Source organism: Linepithema humile, chromosome 1 (assembly GCF_040581485.1).
Source record: "Linepithema humile isolate Giens D197 chromosome 1, Lhum_UNIL_v1.0, whole genome shotgun sequence".
NCBI classification, from domain to species: domain Eukaryota; kingdom Metazoa; phylum Arthropoda; class Insecta; order Hymenoptera; family Formicidae; genus Linepithema; species Linepithema humile.
This window is the reverse complement of record NC_090128.1, coordinates 30,705,139-30,732,187: the sequence shown is the minus strand read 5'-3', so window position 1 is coordinate 30,732,187 and position 27,049 is coordinate 30,705,139. Positions and strand designations below refer to the sequence as shown.

Here is a 27,049-nt window from a genome sequence, read left to right as displayed (position 1 = left end):
TGGCCGGAGCACAGACTTTTGCATAAAGCATAACGCATAAGCATAAGGAAATTGATTGGTCCATTTCTTTATGCATTTGCTTATGCTTATATATAGACCAATCAATTTCCTTATGCTTATGCGTTATGCTTTATGTAAAAGCTTGTGCTCTCGGCTTAAAACGGAAAATTTTTTGGTGTGAATAAAGGTGCAAATTCATGGGACGCTCGTTTCAGCGTTGCCCATAGTCACGTGACTTCGAGTTGACGCTAGCGTCAAGAAAAAAAAGCTGGATTTTTTTTAGCTTTAGGCTGCGTTCCCATTTCGTCTCACTCAGTGCAGTATCCAGTGGCCGCCATTTTGCTGGATACTGCACTGGAGAAGCGTTCCCAAATTACTGGACTGGCTAGTGACTAGTAACAGCCTCGCACACGTATTAGCTCATAACCTAAATAAAATTGTTAGTTAATATGTAAATAGTGTTGAAGCAATTATTGCTAGTAAAGATTATTATATCGGTAAGTAAATATTTCAATTAGCAATGTATTAATAAGTGTTAGCGTTATTTTTAAATATTATAACGACGATTATACCGATTATTTGCTTGTATAACTTCACATTTAAAAACAATAAATTATTGTATATAATATTTATTGTATATAATTATTGTACATAATTTTATTTTTTCAATACACATTGATTTTTTATTATTATTATTATTATTATTATTATTTATTATTTACATTTCCCGGCCGACGACATTCTGAACGAGGTACGATTGTCACTAGCCAGTCCAGTAATTTGGGAACGCTTCTCCAGTGCAGTATCCAGCAAAATGGCGGCCACTGGATACTGCACTGAGTGAGGCCGGCGTCACATAGAACCCGTAATCCGTAATCCGCACCGAAAGTCCGCAAAAGTTACTAGGGATTGCGTCCGTAACGTTACGTGTGTTTTATCTCCTTGTGTCCCATGGAGCCGTAAGGCCGGCGTCACATAGAACCCGTAATCCGTAATCCGCACCGGAAGTCCGCAAAAGTTACTAGGGATTGCGTCCGTAACGTTACGTGTGTTTTTTCTCCTTGTGTCCCATGGAGCCGTAAATACACACGTAACGGTATTACTATTTTTTATTTAACAGATTATAATTGTTTATTTGTATTTTATTCATAAGAAAACTACAGAATATATTATAATTTTAACAAAAATTTTAATTAAATCGTCAAATTTAGTTAAATAAATAAAATTAAAAAAAGCATTACTAGTAATAACTAGTAACTTTTAGTAACTTTTACGGAAATTTCATGGAATTACGGCTCCATGGGACACAAGGAGATAAAACACACGTAACGTTACGGACGCAATCCCTAGTAACTTTTGCGGACTTCCGGTGCGGATTACGGATTACGGGTTCTATGTGACGCCGGCCTAATTCCATGAAATTTCCGTAAAAGTTACTAAAAGTTACTATTTATTACTAGTAATGCTTTTTTTAATTTTATTTATTTAACTAAATTTGACGATTTAATTAAAATTTTTGTTAAAATTATAATATATTCTGTAGTTTTCTTATGAATAAAATACAAATAAACAATTATAATTTGTTAAATAAAAAATAGTAATACCGTTACGTGTGTATTTACGGCTCCATGGGACACAAGGAGAAAAAACATACGTAACGTTACGGACGCAATCCCTAGTAACTTTTGCGGACTTCCGGTGCGGATTACGGATTACGGGTTCTATTAGCGTTTTCGATTATACAGGATTTGAACGACCCAGGGTTGATCAATCACTATTTTACTATAAATGCAAGTCTTTCATTGGTGGAGAGGTTGCAATGACGTCATTAACCAACCCTGGGTCGTTCAAATCCTGTATAATCGAAAACGCTATATGTGACGCCAGCCTGAGACGAAATGGGAACGCAGCCTTATGGCCGGAGCACAGACTTTTGCATAAAGCATAACGCATATGGCCGGAGCACAGACTTTTGCATAAAGCATAACGCATAAGCATAAGGAAATTGATTGGTCCATTTCCTTATGCATTTGCTTATGTTTATATATAGACCAATCAATTTCCTTATGCTTATGCGTTATGCTTTATGTAAAAGCTTGTGCTCTCGGCTATAAGCATAAGGAAATTGATTGGTCCATTTCCTTATGCATTTGCTTATGCTTATATATAGACCAATCAATTTCCTTATGCTTATGCGTTATGCTTTATGTAAAAGCTTGTGCTCTCGGCTTTAAGGTGCCTTTTCACGCTGACGCTCGACGCTCATTTTTAGCGTCCAAATATGTCACGTGAACAAAGTTGACGCTGGATGTGAGAAATGCATGAAAAGAGTTTCTCGTAAAATTTAGCGTCAGTCAGCGGTCTGCGTCGGTATTCATCAATATTTGTATATATCAAAACTGCTAAAAGTTTTTGTCACTGATTTTGTTCAGTTAATTTTTTCACTTGCTTTATTAATAATTACTGTTTTAAATATTAAAAAAAGTGTAATTAAGTAGGAATAAGATAAAAACCTTTGGTTCCCAGTTCTACTTATTTTATCGAAAATGCTAAAAAAATGTTTATTAATAATTTTTTTATTATATGTAATATTTTTTATTATATGTTTACAAACATAAAATATTTACTTCATATCATATTATTTATTTTGATAAGTATACAAAATGTATATCTTTTCAATTAAACAAAGTTTCATATTATTGCAAACTTTGATAAGTAGAGTAGGAAAAACGATATTAGAATACCCAGATAGCACAAGTAATCGTATTAAATTCCAAAAAAATTCGCATTTTCGACTTCTTAAAGACCTCAGTATTTCTGTTTAAAAAGAACTGAAATAGAATTTATTTGTGCATGATCAAAATGATAGAATTATAATGTACTCTTTAAGACTTCAAAAACGATTTTGATCTAGACTTCTTTAAGAATTATTTTTTTTTACTTGTAAAGAGTTCCGAAAGAGTTCCTTTGCGAAAGGTCCAAATAGACGAAAAATAAGTACTCATTAAGAATTTATTAACAGTATCATTTTTTAGAGGTCTGCGCATGAGCAGTGTGATATGTTTGTTGTTATCATGGCAACGAGTTTCACGGCAGCGCTGAGTGTCATTGTTGACATTAGAATTCCGCACTTTGAGCGATCGAGATCGAGCTGCGTGTATTCTGTTTCTATAATTTCAAGTGCCGTGAAAATCGCGTTTTTCTTCGTCTCTTTTGTTCTACTTTTTCTACCTCTGTATTTCTATTGCATTTTCTTTCTTTCTTTTTCTTTCTTTCCTTTCTTTTTGGGCTTGTTCGTTTTAGCTGCACTGGGGTAGCTCTGGGTCTGCTCTAAACAAGATAATACAGGACAAACTATTTATCTGTCCTGTATTATCCTGTGTAGAGCAGACCCAGAGCAGCCCCAGTGTAACTAAAACGAACAAGCCCTTTGTTTCTCTGTGTGTCTCTTAATTCTCTCTCTTTCTGTCTTTTTCTTCTACTATCTCCATCAGTTAATCAGACACTGACGTGATGTAACCTACTAAACGGTAAGGACATTGTCAAATTTTTATTAACCCTATTCTTTAATTCAATCTTCTCGTCTGTTTTTTAATGCACATGCACGAAAGAGATGATATATTTTCCCAGAATTTTTCGGAATCCGTGATCCGTGTCTCGCTATAATTCTTTTGTAGAATGAGTCTAAAACTTTCCTTGTATTCCTTTATCGATATTCGCCGTCGCGACACACATATCACAGCTACGCCTATCGCACAATCTCTTATCGCATCTCGCACGTGTGCCTCATCTTTTGTGACGGCGATGGTCGCGATACTCTTTGTGAAAATGGCCCGCTCGGTACCGATATTTACTTTATCGATGATACAAGACACAGAAATTAGATTGAGGTTGCAAGAATAATATTTATCTCTCGATATCAATAATTCTCGGTGACACACGGTCTCGTCGATGAATTTATCGTGCTCGGTGTAAACACTTCGGCCCGAGAAAGGTCGTATGTATTTACATAAATTAGTGACCGATATCGAGTTACATTCGCTACTCATCACTTTTGCTTGCATCATAGAAAACAGCTCGAGATAATAATAAAATAATTTTATAGATTATTAGCAACATGCCAAAACGGAAACGCTACAATAACTTGTCGGAACGTCAAGTCTATCGTCGGCTCGCTGAACAATGGCAAGAAGATGTAATGCTTGTAGACAGTTCATCTGTCGATGACGAGTTTCTCAATAATGTACCTCGGCTTCCGATGGGCATTGAACACAAGCGAAATAAAGAGAACCTTAATCCTGCAACTGATGCAAATAACGCAGAATATGGCGTGGCTAAAAATGACCCTCAATTTATGATTAATAACTTTGCAGATGACTTTGCAGAAAATGTTATTAATATTCAGAACATTGACAAGGCTGTTGAAAACATTGCACAAGATTTCGTGTCAGAAGATTGTGACAGTGATTCAGAGGAGGATCTCGAAAAGGACTGTCCTGCAATTATTTTGGAAACTTTTGATTTCGTAGAGGAATTAGCATCCTTCGCATTGGATACTGCAATGAAACATGTTCATTTAAATCGCCTTTTAAAACTTCTGAGAAAAGCGGGTCACAAGAACTTGCCTGAAGACTCTCGTACACTGTTGCAAACACTACGTACTTCTAATATGGAAATTACCGACTGCCCGCTTGGAACATACCTCCACTACGGATTGCAAAAAGCTCTAGAAGAACGCTTGCAAAATAATACATTTTTCATCTCTGGAACAGAAATTATGTTGGATTTAAATATCGATGGGCTACCCATTGCAAAATCTTCTGGAACAAGTTTGTGGCCCATTTTAGGAAAAATTATTAATGGCCCTTTTAATACCCCGTTCGTCATTGGAATATATCACGGGGATAAAAAACCATATTCAGTTCACGACTATCTAATACCTTTTATAAACGAATATAAAAGACTGAACAGTGAAGGATTTGTTGTGGATTCAAAACAATTTATTGTCACAATAAGATGCATAATTTGTGATAGTCCCGCACGATCCTATGTGAAATGTACGAAACAATTCAATGGATATTTCAGTTGCGGAATGTGTACTGAAGAGGGAGATTTTATGAATTGGATGGTCTTTCTTTCTGAATTAGCACCACTACGGACAAATGAAACCTTTAGACGCAGAACGAATGAAGAGCATCATACAGGTACTTCACCATTTGAGGCATTACCTATAGATATGGTTATTCAATTTCCGCTGGACTATATGCATTTAGTATGCTTAGGAGTTATGAAAATTTTGTTGACAATATGGTTCGATCGTCGTCGAATTCTAACATTACGCGCGGAGGCTGTACAACAATTATCTGACGCATTAGTGATCTCAGGACAATGGATACCCAAAGATTTCAACAGGAAACCTCGAGGATTGCAAGAATTGCATCGCTGGAAAGCCACTGAATTCCGGACTTTCTTGTTATATCTAGGACCGATTTTGCTACAACCAATTCTTTCGAAAAAATATTTGGCTCATTTCAATGCTGTAAGTTGCGCTATTCGGATATTATGCGACCCACACGATTGTTATGTCAACAATGCCTATGCTAAAGAATTGTTGGTTTATTTTGTGCAACAATTCAAAACCCTTTATGGAAAAGAGTATGTTACGAGTAACGTACATAATTTGATTCATCTGAACGAAAGTGTAAAGGCATTTGGCACGTTGGACGGATTTAGTGCTTTCGATTTTGAAAATCACATGCAAACTTTGAAAAGTTTGCTCCGAAAACACGCGAAACCATTGCAGCAAATTCATCGACGATTATCGGAGATTGGTCAGGCCAAATCTTCGCAAATAACAGCAAATATAAGTGGTATGAATCTCAACTATCCTCTGGTAAAGAAACCAGTTAGGTCCAACCTTCCTATGGGTTGTCACAGAGAGCATCGAGTTTTACAATTCAAAAATTTGGAAATATCAAATAAAAGACCAGATAATTGTTGCTTCATGGCTGATGGAAGTATCGTCATGATCAATCATATCGCATTCAGAGGAAATGTTATTGTCGTTATTGGTTGTGCATTTTTAAACAGGAACGATATTCAGAATTATCCATGTGCCTCGAGCAACTTGCACATATATGAAGTAAAAAATCTGTCACCTCCACAAATATGGCCTGCAGACCAAATATGCCGCAAAGCTGTTTTACTAACGTTTCAAAACAATCAATATGTAATGCCACTTTTACATCAGTAATTATTGTCGACGTGAAATCGTTAACTTGCAGATGGTGCGATATTATGTTGTATTGTGCAAAGACTTTTGCTCTCTCGTTCCTGAGCATTGGGTGCATCTGGATCATAAGTTCATTCTTTGGCCTCCAAAAAACATGAAATTCATAAGAAAAAAAATGCATGTACTTCAACCAGATAACCGATGGATCAAGTACGAATATCGTAAACTCCTGGGACCTTTCGGTTAATATTTTTTTGTAAAACAATTTATAAACATAATATTTTAAAAATGAATTATCACAATAAAATGTCTTTATAAACTTAACAGAGACCATTGAAGTTGCCAATCAAGTAGAGGAGCATTGCACGAACGCTTCCACAAATGATGATACGGATGATCTGTGTACGAAAGCGTTAATAAAACCGGCCAAGAAACGTGTCACCAAAAAACCCGCACGTCTTGAGGATACCTCGGAAGAGGAAGCAGGTACTGTTAAAGATTAAATTGATTAATAGATTATATTACAATTTGGACTTCTGTTTCCGGTGCGATAGAGTGCGACACGTGGCGTGGAGAGAAATTTTTGGAGTGACGTGGGAAGCGAGAGGAGAGCGAAAGGAGGAGTGAGAGCGAGTGGAGGTGAGAGAGAGTGGGTGTGAGTGGGGGGAGCGCAGGGTGTGAAAGAGAGAAAGGGAAAGGGCAAGGGAAAAGAAGTTATATAGATAGGCATAGAACATAGGATATAGAGACGGACACGATCGGGATTAAGAGAAAGAGCGAGGAGCACATAGAAGATAGAAGGTAATAGGTGAGGGTGATAGGTGGCGACATAGCGGGATGGAAAGGAAATTGGAATTGGAAATGGAAGAGAGATTATGGGCGGTATTCATAGTCCGTTCTTATATTCAAGATCGTCTTAAGCACGAACTTATATTCACTCTCTTCGTCAGACACAATCTATGTGTGACGAAGAGAGCGAATATAAGTCCGTGCTTAAGACGATTTTAAATATAAGAACGGACTATGAATACCGCCCTAAGAGAAGCGAGAGGGGGGAGAGTTAGACGCGGAAGTTATGGGTGTATAGAGGAGATGTGGAAGAGGAAAGAGGCATGGGAAAAGGGGGAAGAGGAGGAGAAAGGCATATTTAGTAAAAGTAAGAAGATAACGAGGTCACCGGGGAAAGATGAGGGAAAGAAAGAAGGAGAGCAGAAGGGGATAGAGAAGGGAGAGGAGGAGATGAGGAAATGGAAAAGGGAGATGGAGGGGGTAATGAAGGAGGTGATGAGGATGGGGTTGGAGGAGTGGAAGGAAGAAATGAGACAGATGAAGGAAGAAGTGAAGGAGGGAATAATAGACATAAGGAAGGAAATGAAAGAGATTAGAGATAAGGAGGAGGGGTGGAGGGAGGAGAGAGAGGAAATGAAAAGGCATATAAAGGGATTGGAAAGGAGAATAGAAGAGATAGAGAGAGACGGAGAGAATGAGAGGGAAGGAGGAAGGAAAGCAGGGCCTTCCCTCGGGGAAGGGAGAAGGAGGAAAAATAGAAATAAGAATAAAAGAGATAGAAAGGAGGATGGAAAGGAAAGAGAGGGAAGAGAGGAAAAGGAATTTGGTAATAAAAGGAATAGAGGTAAGGGAAGGGAAAAGGAAAGAAGCGGTAGAAGAATTAATGAAGGTTATAGAAGCGAAGGTAAAGATAGAAGAGATATGGAGGATAGCGGAGGATAGAGAAAAAGGAAGAGAGATAGTGGGGATAAGGCTGGAGAATGATGAGAAAAGGAAGGAGATATGGGAGAGAAAGAAAATGCTTAAGGGTAGAAAGGAAAGAATAGTAGAGGACTGGACATGGAAAGAAAGGAGGATGAGATGGAAATTGGAGGAGATAGCCAGGGAAGAGGAAAGGAAAGGGAAAAGTGTATGGATAGGATATGGGAGAGTAAGAATAAATGGGCAATGGTGGAAGTGGGATGAAGAGGAGGAGGTGCTAAGAGACGGGAAAGGGTGCACAAAAGTAGGGGGGCAGGGGGAAGGGAGATTGGGGAGGGAGGGAAGCATGGGATAGAAGAGAGAAGGGAAAGGGACGGAAAGGTGAGGCGAGAGGACGGGAGGGAAAGGGAGTGGAGAATAGCCTTCTGGAATGTGGCAGGGGTGGGAAATAAGGATAAAGAATTCTGGGAAGGACTAAAGAAATGGGATGTAATAGTACTGATAGAAACATGGATGGATAAAAAAGGGTGGGAAAGGGTGAAAGAAAAGTTACCAAGAGGATACAAGTGGGGAGTACAAATGGCGGAAAGAAAAAATAAAAAAGGAAGGGCGATGGGAGGGATGGTAATGGGGATAAGAAAAGAGATGTTGGACAAAGGGAGGAAAATAGTAACGGAGAGAGAAGGGATAATAGTGGGAAGGATAAAAAAAGGAAAACATAAATGGAGGGTGGTGGGGGTATACGTTAATGGGAATATGGAGGAGATGTTACAGAGCATGGAACAGTGGGTAGAGGAGAAGGAGGTAGAAGTGAGTACAATAATTGGGGGGGACTTTAATGCGAGAACAGGGGAGGAGGGAGGAGGTATAAAGATAGGGAAAGAGGGAGAGGAAGGAGGAGGGAAGGGGGAGGGAAGGAGAAGGAAATCGAAGGATAGGAAGATGAATAGGGAGGGGAAGGTGATGGTGGAGTTCTTGGAGGAAAGAGGATGGGGAATACTGAATGGATGCATAGAGGGTGAGGAGGAGGGGGAGTACACGTTCACAGGAGGAAAAGGGAATACGGTAATAGACTACGTAATAGCAGATGAGGATACGAGGGGGAAGATAAAAAGGCTAAGGATAGGAGACAACATAGAGTCAGACCACCAGCCAGTGGAGGTATGGGTAAAGGGAGAGGGACAAAGACAAAAAAGGAAGAGGAACGAGAGTAGGGAAAAAGGAAAAATATGGAGAGGAGTATGGAATGAGGAGGGGTGTAAAAAGTTCAAACAAAGGATGGAAGGGTTAAAATCGGGGGAAGAAGAAATGAGGGTAGAATGGGAAGGGATGGAGAGGAAGATGAAAGAAGCGATAAAGGAAGTGGAGCGGGACGTGGGGAAAGAGGAGGGGAAGAGGAGGGGACAGAGAATGTGAGGAAAAGAAGAAGGAGGCAAGAAGGGAGTTAAGAGGATGGAGAAGAAAAGGAGGAGAAGGGAAAGAGTATAAAGAGAAGAAGAAGGAATATAAGGAAACGTGTGAAAGGAAAAAGAAAGAGGAAAATGAAAGATGGGAAAAAAGAGCAAGGGAAGTAAAAAGGGAGAATGAGGTATGGGAAATAGTAAATAGAGAAAGGAAAAGAGGAACTAGGATAAATGATGGGATAGGAATGGAGGAGTGGAAAGAGTACTTCATGAGGCTACTGGGGGGGACAGAAGGAAAAGTAGTAAAGGGGGGAGAAAGGAAGAAAGGAGGGGAGGGAGAGGAGGAAGAAGAGATCAGCAGAAAGGAAATAAAGGAGGCGATAAAAAAACTAAGAAATGGGAAGGCAATGGGAGTGGACGGGATACCAGGAGAAGCATGGAAATATGGAGGGGAAGAAGTGGAAGAGTGGGTCTGGAGCTGGTGTAACAGGGTATGGAGGGGGGAGGGATGGCCGGAGAAATGGAAGGAGGGAGTAGTGGTGCCGATCAGAAAGAAAGGAGAGGGAGAGAAAGTGGAAGATTACAGAGGGGTGACATTAATGAGTTCATGTTACAAGATATATACAATAACGTTGGCAGAGAGGCTAAGGAGGGAAGTGGAAGAAAAGGGAATAGTACCACAGAGTCAGACAGGTTTCAGAGAAGGGATGGGGACATTAGACAATATATATGTTTTAAATTATTTAGTGAACAGACAGCTGGGAAAAAAGAAAGGAAAAATGACGGCGCTGTTTATAGATTTAAAGGCAGCATTCGACTCGGTGGATAGGGGAATATTAGTGGGGGCAATGAGAGAGAGAGGGGTAAGGGAAGGGTTGGTGGAGAGAGTGGAGGAGGTGTTGAAGGAGACGAAAAGTAAAGTAAGGGTAGGAGGGGAGGAGGGGGGGAACTTTTGGACGGCGAGAGGAGTGAGGCAGGGGTGCCCATTGAGCCCACTAATCTTTAATGTAATGTTAGCAGATATAGAGGAGGAAATGGGGAAAGTGAAATGGGGAGGAGTAAAGTTAAGAGGGCGCAAGATATACTCCTTAGCATATGCAGACGACATGGTTTTGATAGCAGAGGAGGAGGAGGAGATGAAGGGCATGATGGAAAGGTTAGAAAGATATTTGGACAGGAAGAATTTAGAGCTGAACACCGAAAAGACGAAGATCATGAGGTTTAGAAAGGGGGGAGGGAGATGGAGGAAAAAGGTATGGAGATGGAAAGGGAAGATAATTGAGGAGGTGAAGGAGTTTAGATATCTGGGATACATAATACAGAGAAACGGAGGGCAGGGGGCACAGATCAGGAAGAGGGTGAGAAAAGCGACAACGGTGATGGGGCAGGTATGGGGGATAGGGAAAAGAAGATTCGGGAAGGATTGGGGGAGAAGGTTATGGTTATTTGATAAATTGGTATGGACGGTGATGGGGTATGGGGTAGAGATATGGGGGTGGAAGGAGAGAGAGGAAATGGAAAGGGCAGAGGAGAGATATTTAAGATGGGTACTGGGAGTAGAGGCAAGGACGCCAGGATACTTGGTGAGAGAGGAACTACAAAGGGAGAAACTAAGGGGAAAAGCGGAAAGGAGGGCGTGGGGGTTTGAAAAAAGATTAGATGAGGGGAGGGGAAGTGAGATAGCGAGGGAATGTAGGGAGGAGATGAAAGAGAGATTCAAAGAGGGAAGAGTGAGATCGGAATGGGAGGAAGAAAGGAGGAAGTTCTTAGAGGAAAGGGAGATATCAATTGAGGAGGTGGAGAAGAAGAAAGAGAAGGGAGAGGCGAGGTATGAGGAATTAGAGAGGAGGGACAAGGAGAAACAGAGAAAGGAAAGAAGGGAAAAGATAAGTGAATCGAGGTTTAGTAGATGGTACAAGGAAGTAAAAGGGGAAGGGATACCGGATTATCTAAAAAAAGGATGGGGTGAAAGCAGATGGAAGAGAGTGGCAAGATTCAGGTTGGGGAATGAAGTAAGGGAGGGAAGGTACTGGGAGGAGGAAGAAAAAAGGAGATGCAGATTATGTGGAGGAGAGAGGGAAACATGGGAACACGTATGGGAGGAGTGTAGAGAGTGGAAGGAAGGAGGAGGAAGCTGGCAGGAGGCGGTAGGCTGGGTATTAGGAGAGGAGGGAGAAGGGGAACGGTGGATGAAAGAGATAGAGAGAGAAAGAAAGGGGAAGGAGGAAAGGGAAGGAAATATGGAGGAGGAAGAGAGAATGTGTGAAGGAGAGAGAGATGCATGAAAGAAAAAAGGAAAGAGAGAGAGAGGAAAAAGGAAAGAGAGAGAGAAAAAGGGAGAGAGAGAGAGAGAAAGAGAGAGAGAGTGAGAGAGTGAGAGAGAGAAAGAGAGAGAGAGAGAGGGAGGGAAAAGGGGCGAAGTAGTTGGACATAAAAGATGTACAAAGCAATGGAAACGGAAGTCCCAGAGGCGAGATGTGTGTGTGTATAGGTAGGGGAGGAGGAGGGTGGGCACATATGGCTCACGCTCCTGCTCCAAAAGGCGGTTAGGTTAAGATAGGATTAAGGATAGACTAAGTATAGACTAAGTATACATGTAAGGAAATGTATGGCGAGAAGAAAAGCTTGTAACCCTAAGGGGAACAATAAATTATTCATTCATTATATTACAATTTACAAGTAGCCACAATAATAATTATTCTAATGATGACATCAATAATTAATTAAATATGAATTTTTCAGCTACTGACGATGATATTGGCATAGGTGCATTCGTACCACCACCTTCAAATTACCAGGCCCAACAGAAATGTGATCATTCTGCGAAAAGTGTTAATCCTACGGTCACAGTTTCGGTATCAGAACTTTCACTAGTCGACGTATTGCAGCATAACTATTTTAGGTACAATTATATTTATATATAGTAATATATTTTATACTATATATGTAATTTAATTTCTAATATAATTAATTTATATGTTAAATATAACTAATATATTTAATTTCTAATATAATTAATACTAATATAATTTATAATTTATAATTTATACTAATATATTGCACAATTGATAATAATATATTTCATAACTTCTCATATTGCCATGTCATAATACACACGTATTTCATGTCGATATTTTTATAGAGAACGAAAAGTTGTTATCGCATGATGTATCCGAGGAGCTTGAAAACTTCGATGCAGTTTTTGAAAGAGAAATTGCATTCGCATCTCTTCAAGTAGAGAATTTTCCATCACGACACTGGCAAAATGTATTGGCAACCAACAAGGATGAGAAGCAATCCCAAAGTGAGTTTTTATTTTATTTGTTTGAATCTACGGAAACGTAGATAGATACTGATGTAATAATTAAACACATTACACGAAACGTTTTTCAACAGATACATGTCAAAGAAATAAAGGTATTGTCACGACGAAGTCATTAACCAACCCTTGCAAAAAGAAACTTTTGCCTACTTTCATACGAAATGAATGTCACAAGGGAGTGTCATTACCGTTGAAGAAACAGCGAACAGGTAATATTATGTTCATAATTTGTATACATAAAAAATGATATGTACAAATAAAGGCTATGCTTTTATATTCGAAGAACAATCGATATATTTTCTTATAAAAATTCAATTTTTTAAATGTTTTGATAATTTATCAAATTATCAAAATATAAAAAAAAAACAGGGAAATTAAAATTCTTCAATTGCCTAGTTATTTCAATGATTTACACCTTTGATGTTGCAATAATAAGACTATATGTTGTAACTGTGTGGGTTTTTTTCTGAGGCTTGTAATAACTGTAAGACCTTGTAATATATAAACTGTGTATTTCCTCAGTGAGGGTAAGGTAAGAAGTGATCCGCACGTTAAGAAACAAGTGTGCTCCTTCCGACGGTGCTACATGACGCGCCGCCTAGTAGCGTTAATGATCGCTGCGGCTTCTCAATTACACATATCTATATAGTAGACTAATCCGCGCGCATTACGAATCTCCACAACACTATAGATTCATGTTATTTTCCTTTAGTTGAAGATGAGTCGTCGAACATGCAGGAGAGCGATGACTCCAAAGAAATGGACGAAGAGCAACTCGATGACACTGATCAGAGGCGCTTGTTTCAACAACGAGGAAATGCTCGTTCATGTGGTAATGTATAATTCGATAATATTCACGTATAAACTGACATAGGCATTGCTAATTACATTTTTAATCAGAGCACCAGGTTATAATTATAAAATGTTCCGTTTTAAATTGTAACTGAACAAATATTGTAATGAAATTGTTAACGAGGAACTATAATGAGTTTTCCCATTCTCATTTCCATTGTAATCTCATTATTCTCCACAAAAGAGTTACAAATTGGTATTTCATTTTATCGAGTAGTTTCATAGTCATGAATAATTTTCGGACTATTACTGCAGTAATTGGTAAATAAACATGTCCATCAGTCAACAATTTCATTGCAAGATTTATTTAGTTTCAATTAAAAAATGAAAGTTTACTTCAAGACTAATTGATATTTCTATTAGAAAATATAATATGTATATAACAAATGTATATATATATAAAAATTAAAAAAACACATTTCATTTGTTGATAAACAAAAATGTGCATTTGTTTCAGAACCGTTGACTGAGGAGCGGTTTTTAAAATATTATAAAACAATCATGACGAAACTCAACCACGTCATAAATCAACTCCAAGATCATGGTAGACCTGTGCTGAATGAGAAGGTTGACAACCTCCTGCCAGATTTTCCACTGGAGACGAGTGAAGCTCTGGAGATTTTTAATGACAATCTGCAATCTGCGGATGTATGCAAGCAAATTGTAAGTTTATGTACATGTACTAAATACAATAGTTACATGATGCACATTTTTTGATTACATGTACTTTGCAGACTCGCCACATACTGCTCATTGGTGGAACGGATGCAGCAAAATTGACACGCGGCATATTGAGAAATATAATGACAGACCAGCTAGCAAAAATATATTCCTGGTCGGGACAGCAAAACACTAAAAAATTCCGGGCTATGAAGGTTTGCCAAGTGATAATCGGTGAGTTGATGAAAACAATTCAAAGGTTATATTATATTACAGAAAGCTCTTATAAAACCGTTAATAATACACATTTTTACTTTAAATTTTGACTTAATATTTGAAAAAGTATATATATATAATATATATATATATATATATATATATATATATATATATTTTTATTTTTTTTATTTTAGGTGTATGTATTATAAATGTAACAATTATTATCACATACCATATGTATCTGTGTGAATATACAATCAACCTGAAATTACATTTAAATGAATACATGAATTTTATCTGTCATTTGCACGTGCAGACCTATGTGCCAAAACCTGAATTTATCACGCAAACAATAACATTAAGTTTATAAAAAATTCGAGAAATTTTAAAATATTAAAGTATCAAAATGATTTCTTTCTTGTAATATTTTAGGAACAACATTAATTCCACAGTTGAAAAATTTGTAAATAAAAATAACATTGAAATGATAAATAATACAATCTCCTACATGTTTGTAATACTTTAGAATATTGATACATTATTTACTAAAGATTCAAGTTTAAACGGAACATACGCACTGATAATATATTGCTAAACTATAATCTGTTCAAATAATTAACATATTTCAACGGTGGTATTCTTACTTTTCTCTTCTCTTCGTATTTATTAATTTGTATATGCTTCTTTCTACATGTTTACGAATATTAAAAAATTTAATGTAACAATATTTATTATCGCAAGACATACATTTGTTCGAATATTCGGTAATTTTGTACAAAATTGACACAGTCGCTCATTCGGTTTAATTTTTAATAACATGGATATTATAGTTGTTTCTTGCGCATTTACCAATCTTTTCGAACTTTTACTTTTTACATAATTATTCAAAACCATTTCATAAAGTCATATAAAATGTAGACATCCAAACGCTCCAAAAGTTATTTACGCAAGCATTGTAAAAAGGAACTAAAGGAATATACATTTCGTACATGGATTTGGAAATACCGTTTTCTTATGCACGAAAAAAGCGATACTTCTATGCCCAACTGCGAAATATAGAATCCTCCAATTCTATGATAATATGGTCCTGTTAGTGATTTGCTAAAGGTTCTGACGTCTACTTTTTTCATGAAAATATTTTGCAAAAAAGTAATATTTTTATGTTCAATTGCAAAATATATAATATCAAACGGTTCTTTCTTCAAATATCGAGTGACGTAAATATTGCATCTATTTTAAGTTAGAGAATACGATCAAATTTCCACAAACCTTTGTAATACATATTTCGAGCAATTACTAATTATTCTGATTTTTGTTATTCTTATTTAATATGTACTGAGAACGTCACTCGAAGCTTCGTCACTACAGAAAAGTTTATTATATTCATGAAATCGGTTTAGCTTTTATAAATGTACAAACACATATTCTTTGCAGCATAAATTAAAGAATATTATGTTTCAAAATAATAACTGTAATTTATTATATTATGAATTTAACTTATTGTGTTAAATCATAAATTTGTAAATATATATATTTAATTTACAAATTGTGTACATTTATATAAACACAAAACGGATATGCGATAAATAAGTCAAAATACGCTGTTTTCAAATGTTTCAAATCACTTGTCAATGTCAAGATTGTGGTTATAGTTGATCATGGGATGCTGCTTAAAAATGCCCTTATCATCATTTCCATTGTCGAACTCTATGCACAGATGAATCTATATAAACATTTGTAATATATCAAAAATAAATATTAAGTGTTTGATTTTTGTTGTTTTTATCATATACACGTATATATTCAGTACACCACTCAAAGATTAAATTGTAATGATAAATATTAATAAACAATAATAATTAATAAAATGTGATTAAAACTCACGATCGTTTTTCTTCCAGTTTTCATGGCTTGTCGACGGTACAGCTTGACCGTTTGCTGCTTCTTGTTTCAAATCTTCTTGTATTCTTTTGAAATTTTCTGTATGTGCTGTTTGCCAATGCTTTTTTAAGAGGATCATATTACATTCAAAGTCTACATATGTATCGCAAATCCTACATGTCGCATAGTCTGCAGTTTGTTTAATATATTTAAGTACATAATGTTGTTTAATTATATAGCGATCATGTTTAGAGATATTTGAAGAATGCTCTTTTGAGTGTGTGAACATATCATTATAACAGGTGACTGACCTTCTCTGAAAAACTGTATAACAAAAAATACATTGTATTTCTTTTTTATTTCTTGAGTATCTAAAATATGAAAAGTCTAAATTATTCCCTGCCAATGTTTTAGCTACGTTTCCTCTTTCAAGCTGATCAGTAAACACATGATGCTTCGCTACATGTGTCTTAAAGTTTTCAATTTTGACATATAATTTACTGCGTTTGCAAAGTTTACATTTTGCTCGAAAATTCGAAGGATCTTCATAACATTTCTTCAACCACTTGTTCTTGGTAGCAAGATAGTTCCAAGACTGTCTATTTGTTCCAGCCTGTAATGTTTCATATGCGAGCATCACATGCCACTTGTCTTTATGTTCCTTTTCTATATGGTCTTTTAACTCTGTAGTGTTAATAGATAATTTTACAGTTTTAGTTAGACAAATAATACATTTTGCAGATGAATCTCCATAAGCAATCAAATATTTCCAAATCCAATGTCGTTCTTTATAGAATAGTAGCTCGTTTGTGTTATGTGCACGAAATATGTGTTTCCATAAGTCATCATCTGAAGCTGTAATTTTAGCTTCATATTTACATAAAATACATTGCATATAATATACATTCTTCTTCGTTGTCATTGTCCGAAAGAATTTCCACTCGCCCGTTGTATTGTTCAATTCACGGAGAGCAATATCTCTATGCTGTCTATTCATGTGTTTGACAAAATTCTCAGGTTCCTTCGCGTATATAAAACTCTTTCCGCAAGATCCTTCTCGACACTTTACTCGAAACTCCTTTGCATTCTCTTCTTCATAACATATACTTAACCAACGGAAGCTTCCACCACACATTGTGTCTGATCTGTATGATAGAACGTATTTAACTGAACACGATGCGAATATTATTTCGTCGAAAAGTGCCTGATGGAAGAAATCGAGGAAAGAGACATACAGTTTTTCTATTGAAACGTAAATATTTACAGAGTTCAAACCAACCTAACGGTCATCAAGAGAGGTAGTAGGATCTGATGCCAGTGTTGCGATATAGGACCGGTTGTATGCGCATGTGCGGCTCTGCGCATGTGCGGTGATGGAGATCCAGTGCCGTTATATGTGTGTGTTGACCGTATGGCGGGACGTTTTGACATGAGAAGGTTAGGTGACTACAAATAAGGTAAGATTTATTTATTTACAAGCATGGAATCTACGGAGCCAGCAGTTAAAAACCAAGAAGTAGAAAATTTCAATCAATTTCAAAAAATTTTGAAATATTTTTAATGTAGCGAGGTAACGGTACCTTGTTTAACTTGTATGAGACACTGTACTGACGCCTATTGCCGCACATGCGCATACAACCGGTCCCATATCGCAACACTGTCTGATGCGAATGTATAAGGTCTGTTCTTTATAGCTGAACTCGCTACACTAGTTCACAGTTTATCTTTTTCCTTTCACATTGAAAGGAGAAAGATAAACTCTGAACTAGTGCTGCCAGTTCAGCTATAAAGAACAGACCTTTAGTAAAATTATAACAATTACGCGAGCGAGGAAGAAAGAGGGAGTGGGAGGAGGTAGAGGCATTAAAGCAAATCTGTAATACAGATAAATAATATTTTTAAAATAATGTAGAAGTTGTTCTCTTAACGGAATTTATAACTTTCAATTAATATTCTATTATCTATAAAAATGTCTACATCGAAGAAATGTGTGATTTTTTTAATTTGTTGATACTACGACATAAAAAAAGAAATGCATTTGATACACTTTCTGCAGAAATATGATTATTTCCTTTCCTATTTTATTCGCCTCATTTATATTTTAGACATACAACGATCGTTATCGTTATTCCCTTCATTTTCCTTCACAATATACTCCAAATCATAAATGTAGTTTTCATATTCTATTATTCTGTTACTAATTACTCGAGGACTATAATTTCAAACATCTTTTTATTTAACACTTTAGAATTCATATTGAAATAGAGCAAATAATTATAATAATGTTTAAAGTTTTTTCCAATTTATTATCTATTGATTGCTTGAATATAAAGAACATTTTGCAGTCTCATTGACGTGAAACACATATGGATTAATAAAAAAGTATTAAATATAAATTTTTGTAATAAAAAAGTAACAAGTATAAATTTTTATAAAGAAATAAAAGTACATATTTAATTATAATTATTTCAACAACATATACAAAACTAAAAAATGAAAATTTAAAAATAATATTTTAAAACAATACTTAAAACAATAGTTAATCCAATATTTAAAAAGTGAATAAAAAATAAATCCAAGATTAGGAGTTAAGTTTCAAGTGATTGGATAACAATTTCGATCTCAATATCGAATGTCAAATAGTTTGCATTTCATAGAAAAATTTCTTATTTGAACAAAATCTATGTAACAGAAAGATGTAAATAACAATAGCATTCACAAACTTCTAAAACAAAATTATTTTGTTAGATTTTATATTGTGTAATGAACGATTATTTTGTAATTTACAATGCTATGCGCATTAGACTTTAGACTTTGCTTCATCACTGACATTATTCAATGTTTGCCCGTGAAGGAAGCTCAGTACTTTTCCCCCTCTGACATTCGTCTATAATCGCACATTACACACCACGTTGTATCCCTAATGTCTCAGTTACAGAAATTATAGTTTACAATTCTCACGCGCCCCGATAGGAAAATTGTGGAAACTTTGCACAATAATGACATCATGATTTGACAAAAAATTTCTCACTAATTGCACTAAGATGATTCGCCATAACGCAACAGTTTTGTCAGAATAAAATTTAGCAAATACATTTGTCAAAAATTATACAAATCCAATTTAGTATATAAATATTTTATAATTATTTCAATATTTGAAAACATAAAATCTCAACCTTTAATATTTGTGACAATTTAATGCAGTAAAAACATTTCGCAATATTTGCAGCAAATTTTAAGGAAATAATTTAGCTAATAACAATTAAATAACTATGAAATAATAACAATTAAATAAACCGTTTATTTATTTAATTAGCAAGTTTATTTATTTAATGAAGTACATTTATTAAGTACATTCAGTATTAAATACATTTTATATCTTATACATTATATTGTCTTGTACATTATATTATTTAGTACATAGAATTTTAAACAAAAAGTAAACTTCTCGAAAATAATTGTATATAAATATATTCCTGACACTCATAAAGAACGTAAAGCATAAACTTATAATAATAAGAAAAAACTTTTAAAACAAAAAAATTCTTAGTTATTTAGAAAATCTTAAAATTTCGATTACAAAAATTAATATCTTAGGAAAATAATTATAAAATGTTACTGTTTTCATCAAATTAAACGTTTTCAAAACCTTTCTTTTTCTTACAATATTTTCTTTTAATTAAAAATATGGAGATAAGAGTCAGAAATTACTAGATGCACGAAATGGAAGTTATTGAGTAAAATTATTCAATAAGAAATAAAAATTGAACTATATTAATTTATGATATTCAAATTTTCTTTTACTTTTTCGGTTAAAACCCTTCTTTTTCCTTTTTCTCTTTTATCATTTTTTTCCTTTTCTCTATTCCTTACTCGTTGCTTTGCATTGCGAAGTCCTTCAGTTATAGCTTCTTGAAGTTCTGTGACCATTGGTTTGGGAAAATTGTTGTTCCTTGCTAAGGCTTCTGAAAATTACATTTTCTTTCTTAACATAAACGTATTAATTTTATGCACATAGTATATGATATGAAATTTACCATATATAGCTCTTGTTAATTTGCGACTAGCAATTTCTACTGTATTTCCATATCCACTCCATGTAATATTCACGGAAAAGTCGTCTGTGATACTTTCTTTAATCATAGCAGTTACACATTCTTTAGGGTTCAATCCACCAAGGAAAATAAAATATGAAACCTACAAATACAAATAGAAAATAAAAATCATAGAAAATAAAAAATAGGAATTTTATAAAACCAAATTTAAAAATTTAATTTAATTTGTTAAAATTAGTAAAGATACTAACCGTATTTTGATATTCTTCAGTAGAGCAATTCTCGAATTTATCTAAACATTCAACCAATTGCATCGGAAAGTATTCCGGTTTTTTCGGAATTGATGTATCGTTATTCCGTTTTAATTGTAAGTTTATTTCGTTTAAATGCTGCTCTTGATTTCTGCAAGTATAAAGTAATTTAATAACTATATAAATATTTTAAAATTTTATTTACTGATAAAATATTTAAAGATTACCTAAGGATTTTGTTTATTGCGTGAAAACCTCCTTCGATCATTCTGAATATAAAATAACAATAAAATAACTTTGGTTATATTTTTATATGCAACAATATTTAATATAACATAATTTATATGCAACAATATAAATAAATTTACCTTTTCAATTCTTGAATTATTCCTGTTTTTATTGCATTACTATCGTGACTGATACTATGTTGATCATTTGCCGATCTATTTTGTAATTGTTGAGTATTATTTACTTGTTCTTGTGTATTATCTTGGACCAATAGAGCTGTATTTTGCTCTACAAATAATTCAATATTATTATTAATACAAGTCCTCTAACAATAATATAAAACATTTACAAATTTAATAAAACAAATATATCAATATATCAATATAAGATATAAATTAATATACCTGATACAGCTGGAAATGTATTGAAATTTGGTATTATTGAATGAGACATCTGTGACAAAGATGAATCACTAGAAATTGAAGTGCATGTAGATGTTGCAGATGGTAATTCATTATTACAAGAATATTGCATAAAGTCATTGGAAGAATTGGACTGATTTTTAGATGACTGTAATTCTGATGTTTCTGTTTCTTCGTATCTACACATGTGCGTACTTCTATATTCATTTGTATGAGGCTGACCGACATTTAACAATGTATGTATCGTGTCGGTTTTTGAAGTATTTTAATCTTCACACGGCAGAGAAGAGTTTTGAATGTATTCTTTGTCGGTTGTAACCATTTCTCTTTGTTCATCTTCATCTGTACTATCTGCACTTGTTTCTGAATTGCTATGTTTTTCTGATTCTTCGTCATAGTTTTCAGCCATTGCTTTTTTGATACAATCAAATACTGCAAGTGCTTTATTATTGTTTTTCTTACTTTTTTTATATTGATATTTATCATCATCCGTTGAAATGTATCTTCTAGTTTTGGTTCTTTTTCTTTTTTGACGTTTATCCATGCTGAAATAAAAATGTAGTAAAAATAGTAATTAATTTATTAAGTAAAATAGATAAAATTATAAACATATTTATCTCTCACTCTTGCAGTACCTTTATTGATTATTTTATTTCCAAGTCTTTAAAAGTGGAAAGTCGTAACATTTATCAATTTGTATAGGAAAAATAATATTTGAACTATGCACATAAATAATAGATATTTTCATATATATAATACATGTCATGTGAAATGATACCTTTCTATTAAATAATAATAATAGTAATTATTATTATTTAATAAATTATTTATTACAGTTAACTTAACAATAATAAATTGAAATGTTACATTAGCAATATTAGCAATATTGCTCAATTTGAGTATGTAACATTTCAATTATAACATATTCATCAGCAATTTCAGTACAGATGTATTCATTGCTTCCTTCATCATCGTCAATTTTTTTCCATATAGGCATTTTGTAACATTTTGATTTAACAGAATGTATAGCAATTACATATCTTATGTCAGATAAGTTTGAACATTTGTATACGCCGATCGTCGAAGATTTTATACCGACATCATAAAAGTCTTCAATAAGATTGAAATTACGTACAAATAAGAAATAAGAATTGTCGGTAAAAATAATATTATCTATGATGCAAATAGCACCATTTTTAAGAATACAGCAATTGTCGCGTTTACGTAAATTTAAATCTAAATGATGATAACGAATTCTCGAAAACTGTTTGCAGCAACAAATATGTTCTGGAAGTGGTCCATTACTGTGCATTTTATTAACGATGATGCTCTGAATGGAATTGTTGATTATTTTTTTAGCAATTTTATTTTTTTCTGATGCTCTTCGTACTATTTGTTGCAGTTGTTGATTAGGTTTTCGACAATTTTTTCGATAAAAAGTCATATTGTTTTCATACGGGAATGCAGAAAAATTATCAACCGAACCAAATCTTCTCACGTCATCTACTAAATGAAGTAAGCCATGTACATTATATGAAACAAACGTTTCATTGTAAATAACTGAGCTTAATTGCACATAGGATTTTATTGCAAGTTCAGAAAAATATAATAATTTTTCGGATGGCGAATTATTAGAGAGACATCTCATAACTGAATGTAACAATAAAAAATGATTGTAAGCGTTTTGCTCGACAATATCAAAGAATATAACAATACCGGTATAAAGTAAAAGCTGCCGACATTCTGTTGCTTTAAAATTTCCATATTCCGAAATTGATCTGGGTTTGCGATTGAATTCTCGAGGGCAATAAGAGCTAATAATATTCAATCTGTTTGATATTATGTCAATATAATGTTTCGACAACTTAGTATTTTTTCCGTATTTACCAGTGACAAAAGCACTTAATGTTTTCTTTACTATACCTAACAGTACCAAATGCATGTACTCGAAAGGAGTTTGTGCTACAATATCTTGAAAAAGAGAAGCTATAGGTGTATCACCATCTTTATGATGATCTTCATCGTTTCGTTCCCGATATTCCTTATCAGAACGATTCTCATTATCAATGTTTGGAAAAATGACATGACCTTTATTAGACAGAACACCAGTGATCTTACATTTTGAACACGGATTATATGACATGTGCCCGTAATGATTTAACATTAATGCTCGTGCAGGAGCATCTGCTATGAACGCTCGAAATTCTCATGAAATAATTTTATTGTTAAAAGAAATTCCACCTTTTGACCTAAGTTGTTCGCATTCAATTAAAAACTGTGAAAAAAATTCCATGGCATTGTCTGGTTTTTTCTTACCACAATATATACCTATTGTTTCAGGTCTTTCTCGACAAATATTAACTATTCTGCATTGTAATGGCCATATTTGAATTCTACTACTCTTATCTTCTGAAGCACCATCTGTACTAATATCAATAAATAGTTTATTTGGTATTAATTCTGAGGGAATATTTTGTAAAATATTATTAACTGCTTTTTCAAATCCTATGTGCAAATATACACCTGAACCGATTGTTGTAAGAGTTACAGGCTTTGTTTCAGTTTGTAACAAAGTTCGCGCAGTTTTTGGAAGATTTATTAAACATTTATGACTTCTTAATATAGATAATATAGATTCTATTTGACAATGATTTAAATCACATTGTATAAAACATTTTGCCAATTTCTGTTTAATACATTCTACATCGTTGTCAATTCTAATATTGTTATTTGTAAAACTGACGTTACTATCTTCGAAAATATCGGAGGAGGTTGTATTAATATGAATATTATCATTTTTTAGAGTATTACTAATATGTGATGACGATATCGGAATACATATTTCTTTTGGATAAAAGGATCCGTTTACAGACGAAAAACATAATGTGTTAGATATTTTCTCTTGATGATTACTCTCACTCCAAAGCTGCTCTTTTTCCATTGAAACTTTTATATCATTTTTATTTTGTTCAGGCATTTTTAATTGTGTAAACTTTATATAATTTCTTTTTATCTCTCTACGAATTTTTTGACGTTGACGAATTCCAACAGTGTTTGGATTTTTACGACTAATTGACGTTTTTAAATAAAAATTTCTTTTCAAACATGACATTTTTAGACTTAACGCACAAATTATGAATATATAAAAAATGAGAATTTTGTTAAATTGTGTTATAATAAAGCTGACAAGGCTGACCGCATTAATAGCACGTAAACAATACATAAATACAATAAATGTTCTTTGAAAGGCACATTTCACATCTACAAATATTTTATATACAAATATATGAATGAACAATAACTTTCAAAAATACCTTGATAAATGTTATTACGTTTCCTCACAGAATATAAAATATTGTTATAAACACCGCCAAACAAGACAATATAACCTGAAAAAATATTTATGATATTATACACGTGCAAAGATTAACAATAAATAAATATAATATTCTGAGTAATATAATCTTTTATATATATATACACAAACAGCACAAAATATTCGGAAAATATTCTAATAAAGTTCTTCCATATTTTTAAGAATATTCTTTCCAAATATTCTTACTACCACACGTTATTTTACACTGCGTGGGTCCTCGGATTGAGATCTCCTTTGTAACATAGTTATAGTTTAGGCCTACATAAGATTTCTAGTAAAGCGGTTTGACTGCATGGACTTTGGTTGACCATTAGCAGAGCTTCAATGTTGCACTTTTAACCAGTACTTTTGTAATGGCACCTTTTTACACGCCACTTTGCAATAAATTTGAACAATATTTATCTATATCACAAATTTATATATGCCTACCAAGTTAAAAATAATACACAATTGCCAAAAGTAACATTACTAGTAAAACGCAGACAAATCATTTATGTGTAATAATGATTTTTGCCTTTTGCGTAAATAATAATGTTAATTTTAGCAATTGTGTATTATTTGTAACTTGGTAGGCATATATAAATGTGATATGGATAAATATTGCTCAAATTTATTGCAAAGTAGTGGGTAAAAAAATTACATTACAAAAGTGCTAGTTAAAGATGCAACATTGAAGCCCTGCTAATGGTCAACCAAAGCCCATGCACTCAAACTGTTTTACTATAAATATCTTATGTAGGCCCAAACTAACTATGCTTCAAAAGAAATCTCAATCCGAGGACCCATGCAGCGTAACGTGTGGTTGTTAGAATATATGGAAGAATATCAGAATATTATTGGAATATTTTGTGCTGTCTGGGTCTATATATGTATTAAAAATGTTAATTATGTCATAAAACAATATTATAAAACTATATAATTTAAAGAAAACATGAATAAATACATACGTGTTATGTATTCGGAATGTAAGACCTTTCTAGCTTGACACGTGATTATAAATTACACGTATTCCTTTCGATTCAACACTCATCACAATCTTGATTGACTCTTATTTTCCGAGACACTTTCTTTGTACAAGACTTTGTACAGTTCTTTGTACAATACGAATTAGTATAACGAATAAGACGCCACAACGCCAAACAAGCCACAACGTGAATGCACGTGAAATGTGAAGTCAGGCATGCCGGTTCGTAACTGCCAACTGCTACACGCAGACGCGCACACATGGAAAGAGCGGAAAGAGCTTCATATATACGTGTGCGCTCGGCGCAGGCGCCGCTGAGCGCCGAAAATGATATATGAAGACACGTTAACCGATTTATTTTCAATTTGCGTATTGTGCCTTATTCCCTCCACTGCCGAAGCGAGCGAACCGCGTTTTTGTTTGTAGCATCACTGTTTTCGAAAACTCAGTTTACATGCAACCCATTGGAAACTATTTCTTTATTTAAAATTTTGCTATACTTAATGTGGAATGTTTTATTTTGTAATATTTTTATATTATAATTTAGAAATAATTGTGTATTTCTTTAAGCATTACTTTCATTCTTTCAAGCACAATTATATTCCTATGTATTTTAAACATAATATAGCTGAAATATTTTTCTCAATTAGTGAGCAATTTCTTTCTACACTTTTACTTTGCAAATATACTGCTAAGATGATTCGCCATATCGTTATAGATTTGCCGAAATACTATTTAGTATTTCATTTCGCAAACAATAATTAATATGGCATAAAAGATCAATATTTTTACATCTATTAGTTGAAATATATTTACATAATTGCAAAACATAAATTGCCTATAAGATTTCGTCATATAGTTTTAGAAATGCTTTCCTATTGGGGCGTATTTAGAATTAAGTATAATATAATCAGAATTCATTAGTATCCATTAATGCTTTATACTAACCTTGCATATTGTAGATGTAATCTGCGAAAGTATAGATATTGTAAGCATAGTAGCTTGAATGTAAAACCACAGTTTCTGCAAGTTTGATTTACCATGAATGTGTTCTGTCTCGAGTGGAACAAAAAGCTAAAATAGCAAGTAACATCAGTAATAACATTACATATATTATATATGTGTTTCAAATACATTTAAAAACTTAAATAACCAATGCATATAATGATATAACAATGATATAAATTTGTGTTACCAAATTGTAAAATATAATTTAATGTACCAAGTAATCCTTCAGCAAAGATCGTATCGTTCCTCTTAGAGCATGATTAACTAGCCCATCATCTGGTGAGATTTTCTCCTCAACAAATCTCACTGTCATGGAGTAATAGGAAGCTAAAGGTAATGTCTGTTGTGCTAATTGCTTAAATGATATGCCTAAAAACAAAATACAATGTTTTATCATTAATCTTTTTTAAATGCATTTATATTTAATTAACATTTTTAATGTATTCCTTACCAATATCTGATAATA

The 27,049-nt window shown here is 33.9% G+C and overlaps 4 protein-coding genes and 1 long non-coding RNA gene across 14 annotated transcripts; 3 read left to right on the top strand and 2 right to left on the bottom strand.

Annotated features, from left to right (window-relative positions):
* The first annotated feature begins 2,900 nt into the window (after positions 1-2,900).
* LOC136997218 (uncharacterized) lies at positions 2,901-23,686 on the top strand. Of its 7 annotated transcripts, none has more exons than XR_010888032.1 (9): positions 2,901-3,530; positions 4,106-6,474; positions 6,560-6,718; positions 6,787-6,871; positions 12,088-12,247; positions 12,488-12,649; positions 12,742-12,876; positions 13,380-13,499; positions 13,977-14,117. XR_010888032.1 is itself a non-coding variant. In XM_067347688.1 (9 exons), the coding sequence occupies exons 6-9, from the start codon at positions 13,400-13,402 to the stop codon at positions 23,623-23,625; spliced, it is 516 nt and encodes a 171-aa protein (XP_067203789.1). In that variant the 5' UTR covers positions 6,250-6,474; positions 6,560-6,718; positions 12,088-12,247; positions 12,488-12,649; positions 12,742-12,876; positions 13,380-13,399; the 3' UTR covers positions 23,626-23,686. The 7 variants fall into 7 exon arrangements, 4 of the variants coding, with proteins under 4 accessions (XP_067203789.1, XP_067203790.1, XP_067203788.1 ...); XM_067347688.1 differs by lacking the exons at positions 2,901-3,530; positions 6,787-6,871 and adding exons at positions 14,254-14,413; positions 23,576-23,686 and having other exon boundaries at positions 6,250-6,474; positions 13,977-14,182; XM_067347689.1 differs by lacking the exons at positions 2,901-3,530; positions 6,787-6,871 and adding exons at positions 14,254-14,413; positions 17,546-17,680 and having other exon boundaries at positions 6,250-6,474; positions 13,977-14,182.
* Positions 7,325-7,963, top strand: LOC136997316 (uncharacterized). The gene has a single exon (XM_067347955.1). It carries the CDS (start codon positions 7,325-7,327, stop codon positions 7,961-7,963), a length of 639 nt encoding a protein of 212 aa, XP_067204056.1.
* On the top strand, positions 8,699-13,203 carry LOC136997312 (trichohyalin-like). Its single transcript, XM_067347949.1, has 6 exons — positions 8,699-9,354; positions 9,467-11,607; positions 12,088-12,174; positions 12,488-12,649; positions 12,742-12,876; positions 13,190-13,203. The coding sequence occupies exons 1-6, from the start codon at positions 8,699-8,701 to the stop codon at positions 13,201-13,203; spliced, it is 3,195 nt and encodes a 1,064-aa protein (XP_067204050.1).
* On the bottom strand, positions 15,111-17,874 carry LOC105671091 (uncharacterized). Its single transcript, XR_010888035.1, has 3 exons — positions 17,860-17,874; positions 16,283-17,725; positions 15,111-16,121 (listed from the first exon to the last, which is right to left on the bottom strand). It is a non-coding gene; the product is annotated as an uncharacterized lncRNA (long non-coding RNA).
* Positions 19,579-27,049, bottom strand: LOC105671098 (uncharacterized). 4 transcript variants are annotated; one of them, XR_010888034.1, is made up of 10 exons: positions 27,035-27,049; positions 26,798-26,952; positions 25,559-26,649; positions 21,871-24,624; positions 21,218-21,780; positions 20,954-21,101; positions 20,813-20,854; positions 20,586-20,736; positions 20,317-20,476; positions 19,579-20,244 (listed from the first exon to the last, which is right to left on the bottom strand). XR_010888034.1 is itself a non-coding variant. In XM_067347692.1 (9 exons), the coding sequence occupies exons 4-9, from the start codon at positions 21,420-21,422 to the stop codon at positions 20,054-20,056; spliced, it is 897 nt and encodes a 298-aa protein (XP_067203793.1). In that variant the 5' UTR covers positions 21,423-21,780; positions 21,871-21,896; positions 24,550-24,624; positions 25,559-26,298; the 3' UTR covers positions 19,579-20,053. The 4 variants fall into 4 exon arrangements, 3 of the variants coding, with proteins under 3 accessions (XP_067203793.1, XP_067203794.1, XP_067203795.1); XM_067347692.1 differs by lacking the exons at positions 26,798-26,952; positions 27,035-27,049 and having other exon boundaries at positions 21,871-21,896; positions 24,550-24,624; positions 25,559-26,298; XM_067347693.1 differs by lacking the exons at positions 26,798-26,952; positions 27,035-27,049 and having other exon boundaries at positions 24,550-24,624; positions 25,559-26,298.

Coding starts and splice junctions, on each gene's coding strand:
- LOC136997316 (XM_067347955.1), top strand. CDS start 7,325: ATGTGGAAGAGGAAAGAGGCATGGGAAAAGGGGGAAGAGGAGGAGAAA.
- LOC136997312 (XM_067347949.1), top strand. CDS start 8,699: ATGGAGGAGATGTTACAGAGCATGGAACAGTGGGTAGAGGAGAAGGAG. Junction 12,175..12,487: donor ATGTGATCATTCTGCGAAAA/GTGTTAATCCTA, acceptor ATATTTTTATAG/AGAACGAAAAGTTGTTATCG. Junction 12,650..12,741: donor GGATGAGAAGCAATCCCAAA/GTGAGTTTTTAT, acceptor GTTTTTCAACAG/ATACATGTCAAAGAAATAAA.
- LOC136997218 (XM_067347686.1), top strand. CDS start 13,400: ATGCAGGAGAGCGATGACTCCAAAGAAATGGACGAAGAGCAACTCGAT. Junction 13,500..13,976: donor AGGAAATGCTCGTTCATGTG/GTAATGTATAAT, acceptor CATTTGTTTCAG/AACCGTTGACTGAGGAGCGG. Junction 14,414..14,592: donor GGTTTGCCAAGTGATAATCG/GTGAGTTGATGA, acceptor TTTTTATTTTAG/GTGTATGTATTATAAATGTA.
- LOC105671098 (XM_067347692.1), bottom strand. CDS start 21,422: ATGTGTAGATACGAAGAAACAGAAACATCAGAATTACAGTCATCTAAA. Junction 20,855..20,953: donor ATAATTCAAGAATTGAAAAG/GTAAATTTATTT, acceptor TTTTATATTCAG/AATGATCGAAGGAGGTTTTC. Junction 20,245..20,316: donor ATTAACAAGAGCTATATATG/GTAAATTTCATA, acceptor TGTAATTTTCAG/AAGCCTTAGCAAGGAACAAC.